The 9,651-nt window shown below is 36.6% G+C and overlaps 1 protein-coding gene across 1 annotated transcript; it reads left to right on the forward strand.

Moving 5' to 3' along the window:
• Window positions 1–1,409: 1,409 nt before the first annotated feature.
• Window positions 1,410–9,254, forward strand: arg2 (arginase 2). The gene is made up of 8 exons (XM_051126246.1): window positions 1,410–1,828; window positions 1,943–2,015; window positions 6,043–6,217; window positions 6,575–6,734; window positions 6,920–7,014; window positions 7,721–7,825; window positions 8,028–8,164; window positions 8,256–9,254. Exons 1-8 carry the CDS (start codon window positions 1,718–1,720, stop codon window positions 8,441–8,443), a joined length of 1,044 nt encoding a protein of 347 aa, XP_050982203.1. The 5' UTR covers window positions 1,410–1,717; the 3' UTR covers window positions 8,444–9,254.
• Window positions 9,255–9,651: the final 397 nt, after the last annotated feature.

A 9,651-nucleotide genomic window follows, 5' to 3' on the forward strand; every position in this document is an offset into this window, starting at 1 on the left:
TTATCAATATTTAAAACAGTTGAGTACATTTTATTCAGGATTCTTTAATGAATAGAAAGATCCAAAGATCAGCATTTATCTGAAATGTATCTGTTTATCTGGGTTTTGTTGTTGTTGTTGTTGTTTGTTTGTTTTGTTTTGTTTTGTTTCTGAGAAAGAAATGATAGAAATTAATACTTTTATTTGGCAAGGATGCTTTAAATTAATGTCTTTTTTTACTTTTAACTTTTACCCTTTTTTATACCTTTTTTCTACTTTTTTACTTTAAAAGGATGATGAAGACATTTATAATATTACAAAAGATTTCTATTTCAGATAAATGCTGTTCTTTTGAACTTTTTTATTTCTATCAAAGAAACCTGAAAAATTCTACTCAGCTGTTTTCAACATAATAATAACAATAATAATAATAAATGTTTTTAGCAGCAAATCAGCATATTAGAATGGTATCTGAAGGATCATGTGACTGGAGTACGATGCTAGAAATTCAGCTTTTAAATCATATGAATAAATTACATTTTAAAATATATTCAAATAGAAAGCAGTTATCTTTTTTTGCTGTACTTTGGATCAAATAAATGCAGGTTTGGTAGGCGGAAGAGACTTACCAAACGTTTGACTGGTAGTGTATACACGGACGTGTCTAAACCATAGACTATTAAAAAATAGCCACCAGATGGAGCCAAACTGCAGAGAATATGGACTCAGATTCAGATGCAAAAGCCATCTCGGTCCAAAATGAGATAATGATACTGAGTAAATGCTCCTGACACACAGTATACGTCCATCAAATATTTTTACTTCAAATTCCAGCCTCAGTCCAGTCAGAAGTACCAGTACTTACATAGTAACCTATATAAAGTAGCCAGAAAGAAATGCTAATTTTAAAGAAATACGTCAGATGGATTTTGGGGCTTTTGCATCTGAACTCTTCATATATATATATTCTGTATTACAGATGAGTGATTAGCTGAACTACTATAATATATGAATATGTAGTTATGTATATGCGTCACCTCTGTGTATTTATTTGTAGTGAGTATGAACACTGAAATTAGGCCAAAGGACTATTTATGCCACTTGCCACTCCTCATCATACTGGTATTCCAGACATTTCTATAGAACATAAATATTCAGTCATGCAGCCATGCTATGGACACTGGATCTGTTTTCCAAAAAGTAAGATGGGAATTTGTTGACGAGACATTAGGTAAGCCAAAAAAACACATGCAGTCAGTCGCCAGTGCAGAGATGGAAATTTCCAACACCACAAAAAAGGCACCACATCTCATTCGCCAAGGGCCACGCTCATCGAAACAAACCCACACTGGCAGAGCTTCTGATTGGCTGGGAGGAAGGTGTGTCATCCGGTATGACGTAGGTTGCCCCCTCTATGAATAGAAAAACGTGGTTCAAGCCGCACTGAGCGGATGCAGAGAGAAGCCGTATAGCAAACAATTGGATGCTGAAGGATTGTTAGATTTGGGGGGGCGGTCTTGAGATTTCAGCCAAAACGTGTAGCTTGAGCTTCACTTTCCGCTATTCACCAACTGAATATGAATTAACTGGAAGACTTAAAGAAAAACGTCGTGGCAGTTCTTTGTGATTCAACAGGCGGTCTTTGAGCCAGAAGAGTGAAAAGCCACATCGGGCGACAGACTATTCGTTTGAGCTGCGTTTTTTTTTTTTAATTTCAGAACTCAACAGTTGAGTCAACATGGCCTTGAGAGGAGCACTGTCTAGATTACTGAAATCCACGTTTAGTTCCTGCCAGCAGAACCGATCGCATTCTGTTGCCATTTTGGGAGCTCCGTTTTCCAAAGGACAGGTGAGAAATATAGATTTATTACAACAATTACAACTCACATAAATGTATAACACAGTGATGTGACGGTATTTTTTTTTTTATTATTTTTTTATATTTTTTACATCTTTCATTCAGAAAAGGAGAGGGGTAGAACATGGACCCAAAGCCATCCGTGATGCGGGTTTGGTGGAGAGACTTTCAAATCTGGGTAAGTACATCATTTGTATTAGCTGTATTTCTCTAGATTGATTGACTTATAGACTTTTAAGATTAAAAAACACTTGGGGAGAACACAGATAGAGAGCTCCATCCAAATATAATTCATGTCATCATTTATGTAACGTAAACCTTCAAAGACCGCCTAAGTAACGTTCACTTTATTGCGTCATTTTTCCGCGCGTTAAAAGTGAATGATAACCGAGACTGTCTTTCTGTCTGTCAAATACTTAAGTAAAAAAGGCATACAGATTTAAAATGATTTTTCGTTTTTTGGGGGTGATCTATATCTTTAAATAATTTCGTGGCGGCTTCGCCACAGACAATCGGAACGGGTGTGCTGGATTAGCTGTTACATCATCCAACGGCCCAGCGTGAATGAATTCACAATGATACTTTACAATGTTTCATGTAGCAATAATACTTTGGCTATAGTATTTTAATGACCGGAATGCTTTAAATAAAACAGTTTCGGTCAGTGAAGAACTTTTAAATGTTGTCTGGCCGCAGTGAGAGAGAAAGGGAGGGGTGGATTTACTGTATGTAGGCTCACTGTTACGTGAGTCACTGCAGCTCCTTCACACATTCAGAGATGCTATGAGGTGACAGCACAGAACAATAGGGTATTATCATTAATAAAATACTTCAGTTGGGATGACGCAGTAGGGAACTTGCGTGTCTATTCAAAGCAACATTCGATTCAGGAATGTTACACGGGGCCGTTCGAACAGAACGCGTCTTTACCGTCCACTGCGCTGCTTTTTCTAAATTGGATAAAACCGCGGCTTTCAACTTTTATATAACGTGTCTCTTTAGTCATTTAACTACCCTGCGTCTTGCCGTTTGACCCCTTAACAAAAGCTATTTATCACAGAGGTTCAACAAAAAGTTCTAGAATTCCTTAGAAAGAGTAGGGTGCAGAGACGTAGGCAAGAGGGGGGTTATAAGCTTAATGGCCTTTATGTTTTGTGCTATTCTATAGGGTTGAAGTGAGGATAAGGTTTCAGATGAACTGACTCAAGGTGCAGACTTATGTAATAAAAAACCTTAGGCGGAGAGTAATACAGGCAGATGTTATTTTGGGTCCCCTGGCTAGTCTGAACCTGATGAGGTCATGGGATTTCTGGGATTTCTGATTAAAGCTGCCAGTAAATGTAAAAGCAGTTCTCGCCACGACTCCGTAACAAAAGCTTTGGGATGGGAGGCTTCAAATTACTGGAGAACATTCGTGGTTTTTAATTACAAGTTTCCATAATTAATTATTCCTTATGAACTAAATAAACAATGAAGTCGTCATGCATTATTTCTCCTGTCTGGAAAGAATGAGGTGGAAAGGAAAAATTTTCACTGTCTACAGTAGTCAAGACAGCAACACCAGTGAATTTTCACTGTCATTTTCAATATGCAAAAGCAAAAATGAATATTAAACAAAATATAAGCAACAAACAATGCTTCATTGTTTAAGTTATAAACATTCATGCATTGAGAGCCATGTACACTACCAGTCGAAAGCCTTTGAACAGTAAGATTTTTAATGTTTGTTAAAGTCTCTTCTGCTCACCAAGCCTACATTTATTTGATCTAAAATACAGCAAAGCTGTGAATTTGAAACATTTTACTATTTAAAGCAACTGCTTATTTGAATATATTTTAAAATATTTTTTCCTGTGATCAAAGCTAAATTTTCAGCATCATTACTCCAGTCTTCAATGTCACATGATCCTTCAGAAATCATTCTAATATGCTCATTTGCTGTTCAGAAAAAATATTATTATTATCAATATTAAAAACAGTTGAGTACATTTTTTTTCAGGATTCTTTGATGAATAGAAAGATCCAACGATCAGCATTTATCTGAAATAAAAACTTTTGTAACATTATACACCATACCATTCAAAAAGCTTGGAGTCAGTATTTTTTTTTTTTTTTTTGCAAAGAAATGATATAAATCTTACTTTTGATGATAAAGACATAATGTTACAAAAGATTTCTATTTCAGATAAATGCTGTTCTTCTGAACTTTCTATTCGTCAAAGAAACCTGAAGAAACTCTATTCAGCTGTTTTCAACATAAATGTTTTTGAGCGGGAAATCCGAATATTAGAATGATTTCTGAAGGATCATGTGACTGGAGTAATGATGCTAAAAATTCAGCTTTGAAATTACAGGAATAAATTACGTTTTACATTCTACTGTTGTAGTTTTCCCTGAATTATAATATTATTATTCACATTACCTACCGTGTTTACACTGATCCACGACAAAGATGAGCATTTTCTCCGAATTTTGAAGTGTATCTGTCCTTGACATAGACTGTAAAAAAGCACCCGAGCGTCAACGTTATGAAATACACGTGTGGCGCGTACGCTCGCCACTGCTGGTACTGTAGAGAGTGATATAACATATTTTTAATTTTAGGATCGACTTGCTATCAGAATATTATTTTTGACATGACTTACGGCTACTGGTACTACAAATAACAATGATGACGATAATAAAAACAGGCCGCAATTCGTCTTTACAGTCAAATGCTTCAGTGTCATTACATTCCAGAGTTACTAGTCGTACTAGGAATGTGCAAGTCACCCAGTCAGTCTCGCCTACAGTTAGTCAGCTGTTAATCACATAAACATCGTGCTGAGCGTAGGATCGCTTTACGTAACTCCATGTTCTCCATGTAATGCGATAGTTCCTGCTATCTTCAGCCTGAGATTTTTTCCGTCGGCGGTTATGAACAAATGACACAGCATCGAAGACCCCGTTTCACCTTAGCCGTGCAGGATTTTCCCTTATTATCGCTAAAAATGGGACGCTGTATATATTTTTGTCTCAGTACCTCTTGCATACCGATTGATCTTGCACATTTCATTTTATTGGGAATTTTCTTGGGACACTTTAGGACGTTAAATTACTTTAGGGAAAAACGGAGTTTTATATATATATATATATATATATATATATATATATATATATATATATATATATATATACATATATATATATATATATATATACATATATATACATACATATATATACATACATATATATACATACACATATATATATATATATATATATATATATATATATATATATATATATATATACATACATATACATACATACATATATATATATATATATATATATATATATATATATGTATGTACAACGTGATGCAATGAAGATTTGTTGCATCACTTTAACAGGGGCTTGGCATCAGGTGTTTGGAGTTGTGAAAATAACCATAGCACCATATATGGCAAGCATTCTTGACTAAACTATATCAGAGCTTACACTATCCACACTATCCAATGCAATAAATATAGATGTAGTGCTCTCTTTACCAACTGTTGGTTGTAAATGTCTTGCATATGACAAGGTGTTAGAATAATTACACTAAAGAGAGCTGTAATTTAACACGCTCGCTTTCAAAATCAAAAAATTTGGTCCAGCCACAACTGCAAATGAACTTGAAGTCTTCAAATGCAGTTAAATCAATACAAACTTAACCCTTACCTCTATCCTTAGCCTATGATGATCATCCCTCATGCTTCTATCGTGGCCAACCCCGTAATGTCCTTATGGTTTGCTTGTTTTCAATCAGAAAACATCTCATATTTAAACTTTAACTGGGCCACAGTGCTCACATCTATTCCTGTTAGGAGGCCACTTGATGGTATGCAAGTCCATCATTGGTCATTTAAAATCTGATAAGTAATTTAACACTTGTCTCAAGTCACCGTGGCTGGTCTGGTTCTGTCATCCAAGGGCCCCATCAGCTGTTTAGACCTTCATCAGTGTCCACCTATGGGAGTTCCTACCTACATTTCTATATGACACTTAAATGGCTTTGTCAGATTCATGCTGGGATAGAGTAACAGAACTTGTCAATCAAATCAAATTCGTGGAAAGAAGCATGTGCTTGGTCAGAGTACGCTGAAAGTGTGCCTAAGCTTGTGTGAAGAAAACCTTAATGTGTCATTAGTTTATTAATATGTCCTGTTTTGTTGTAGACTACGCTGTGCATGATTTTGGAGACCTGACCTTCAAGCATCTGGAGAAAGACGAGCACTTCATGCACGTGCCGTTCCCACGCACAGTCGGACGTGCCAATAAGCTGCTGTCGGGAGCTGTGAGTGGTGCGGTGGGAGCGGGCCACACCTGCATCATGCTGGGAGGAGACCATAGGTACACAGAATTTTAAAGCTTGGGCTAAAAATACATACTTTTATTTACAAAGCCTTATCTCGATATGTAGTTATGAGTCTTGCAAATGGAAAATATCAGTGTTTGTAATTAGTTACCTATTCTACCAGTCTGTGCATTTATGTCCTTTTGGCACAAGCAGAAATAAATGTTGTGGTGCTAAACTGAGGTCAGTTGCATCACTTCACTTCTAAAAGGTCAAGGTTTGTCTCTTAGACCCAAGAAGCTGTTTGTTTGTTTTTCCAGCTAGCTTCATCTAGTCTTAGACTGTGTTGAATTTGTTCTATTAAAGGCCAAAATCATCAAATATTAACATTTGCAATGCTTTCAACCCTGCAGCCTAGCGATTGGTTCGGTGGAAGGTCACGCTCAGCAGTGCCCTGACCTGTGTCTGATATGGGTGGATGCTCACGCAGATATCAACACTCCCCTGACTTCACCTTCTGGAAACCTTCACGGCCAGTCTGTAGCATTCTTACTTAAGGACCTGCAGGACAAGGTGATTAGCATTCATGCGCAAAAAATGACATAAATTGTAATGTTGATATTATGCTATCTCTGACATGTTTTTAATTCTTTTATCTCAAATGAAAGCAAAACTCATACATGACATGACATGAGTTTGACTCCAAAAAAAAAAAAAAAAACATCTAAAGCCATTATCTTTTACTTTCTCACCTGCAGATGCCAGAAGTTCCTGGGTTTTCCTGGCTGAAGCCTTTCCTGTCTGCCAGAGATCTGGTCTACATTGGCCTCAGAGATGTGGATCCAGGCGAGCAGTAAGTACACTATGTTCTGTCATCCAGGATTTGGCACCTGTTGACTGTTCTCTAAAGTCTATCCCACTAAATCACCAATTGTGACAATCCATAGGCTATTTATATAACTGACATTACCTGCAGCCGCCAGCAGGGAACAAATTAAAATATTTATGATGAAGCCAACATGAGACTGACTAAATAAGACAAAATTTAAAGGAGACATCCACTTCCAGAACAAAAATTGACAGATATTGTACTCAACCCTTGTCATCCAAGATGTTCATGTCTTTCTTTCTTCAGACGTAAAGAAATTATGTTTTTTGAGGGAAATATTTCAGAATTTTTGTCCATATAATGGACTGCTATGGTGCCCCGATTTTGAACGTACAAAATGCAGTTGTAAATGATCCCAGCCTTCTTCCTCAGCTGGGATTGTTTGAAACCACATTTAAACTGCACTTTGAAAATTCAAAATCAGGGCACCATACCAGTCCATTATGTGGAGAAAAATCCTGAAATGTTTCCCTCAAAAAACATAATTTCTTTACGGCTGAAGAAAGAAGAAGGGGTGAGTACATTATCTGTAAATTGTTGTTCTGAAAGTGGACTTCTCCTTTAATGGTGAATCCACTATAATACATAAAGTATATAAGTGTGTAGAAAGAGAAAACAGCATCACTACTTTTATTTTACTAACCAATTTGATGTTATAACTCTCTTATAGTATAATCCTGAAGACCCTGGGAATCCAGTACTTCTCCATGCGGGATATTGACAGGATGGGTATTCAGAGGGTAATGGAGGTCACATTGGATCACCTCTTAGCAAGGTATAGTGATATTGCGAAAAACATACACAGTTATTTAACTAGTAGTAGTGCTTCTGTAAACAACCAGCAGCAAATTGCATGTTGCTGTTTATTCTACATGTAGTCCTGTGTGCTATTGAACTCTGTGGGGCGGAATAGTTTTATGAGGGCATACAAGCTCACAACTTGTGTTGTTTAACCTGAATTGCATGTTTGAATACAGGAAACAAAGGCCTATCCACCTGAGCTTTGACATTGACGCATTTGACCCATCCCTGGCTCCTGCCACAGGAACTCCGGTTAATGGAGGACTGACTTATAGAGAGGGCATCTATTTAACTGAGGAGATCCATAACACAGGTACAGGTCTACTATACATATACCCAATGTCTGTGAAATCAAATAAATCCTTAAACTTTAATGCTAATAATTTTTGTTTCGGGCTACACAGGTTTGCTCTCTGTGATGGATGTGGTTGAAGTGAACCCCACACTAGGAGCGACACCTGAGGCCATAGAGGCCACAACTAGCCTAGCCGTCGACGTTGTCGCATCTGCTCTCGGTCAGACGCGTGAAGGTGCGCACATCGCCTTCCCGAATATTCCAGAACCAAAAGAGGACACCGAGCTGCGGCTTTAAAGCTCCAGATATTTATCGAAGACTTTGACGAACAAACCACTTTGCATTCCAGAGTCTAAAAGAACAACACTGAAGACTAAAGAATTAATAAGAAGGTTACTGTAGTCTTGGTCAAAAAAAAAGTATATATATATAATAATAATAACAATTGTCACCTCACTGGTGAAGTGCTGATGTGAGCACATGGGTGAGATTTATTTTATTAAACTCACCACTAATGTTGCTCTGGCTAAAAAGAGCTGAGATCTGGATTCTCTCTATGTTTGAGAACTAATCTAGCAGAAAGAAATATTTTTAACATTTGTCAGCCGAGATGTAGTGGGTAGCCCTGATCATGCTCTAGGACTTGCTACAGGAAAAAGTGATCTTAAAGCATATGTACGCAACATATTTTTGCAAGCTGAAGTGACTCTGTATTGTGCTGGACTGATTGATTTTTTTCCTATAATTTGAAACATGTTTGCACTTTTGGACCAGAACTGGTTTTTATTATATTTCTATGTTGTTTGTTTGTTTGTTTTTGTATAGTAGGACTGCTTTTAATGGCTTATTTAATCCTACAGGTTTGGTTAGGTTGAAGCTGAGTGATCTTTTTTAAATAGCGCATTTGAAGTAAGTTATTTTAGTAATTTTCTTATCTATTTAAATAAACCTTTGAAAAATTATGTATGATTGCATTTTGTACACCCTTTCAGATCTGAATTCCCCACCAGTACCTTCAGTATCTTCTTACGGAAGGGTAGTTTGATTTGTCGCATTTTTCTGTTTTAGTAAAAATGTTTAGTTGCAATAAACGCACATACTGGAGACACACTGTGACTTGTTTTTGATTCATGTTTGAAACGCCTGATGACCTGTTGATAAATACACGAAATTCATTCAAGAATAATCTTAAACCTAAAAAAACAATTAATTCTAATTATTTTTGTTTGTTTTTGTCAAGTGGATAAAAACTCAGTAAAAAAGAAAACTTCTCACACTTTTAAAGGGATAGTCATTAATTACTCACCCTCATGTTGTTCAAAACCTGTAAGACCTTTGTTCACCTTCAGAATGCAAATTAAGGTATTTTTGATGAAATTCGAGAGCTTTCTGAACCTGCATAGAGAGCAATGCAACTACCACTTTCAAGCCCAGAAAGGTAGTAAGAACACCATTAAAATAGTTATTGTGACAGCAGTGGTTCAACCTTAATATTAAGATGCCAC

The sequence above is a fragment of the Labeo rohita genome, chromosome 13 (assembly GCF_022985175.1).
Source record: "Labeo rohita strain BAU-BD-2019 chromosome 13, IGBB_LRoh.1.0, whole genome shotgun sequence".
NCBI classification, from domain to species: Eukaryota; Metazoa; Chordata; class Actinopteri; order Cypriniformes; family Cyprinidae; genus Labeo; species Labeo rohita.

What these genes read in the sequence shown, in the direction of transcription:
- arg2 (XM_051126246.1), top strand. Translation starts at nt 1,718, where the DNA reads ATGGCCTTGAGAGGAGCACTGTCTAGATTACTGAAATCCACGTTTAGT. An exon ending in CTCCGTTTTCCAAAGGACAG is followed by an intron (nt 1,829 to 1,942) that starts GTGAGAAATATA and finishes TCTTTCATTCAG; the next exon opens with AAAAGGAGAGGGGTAGAACA. An exon ending in TTGGATCACCTCTTAGCAAG is followed by an intron (nt 7,826 to 8,027) that starts GTATAGTGATAT and finishes GTTTGAATACAG; the next exon opens with GAAACAAAGGCCTATCCACC.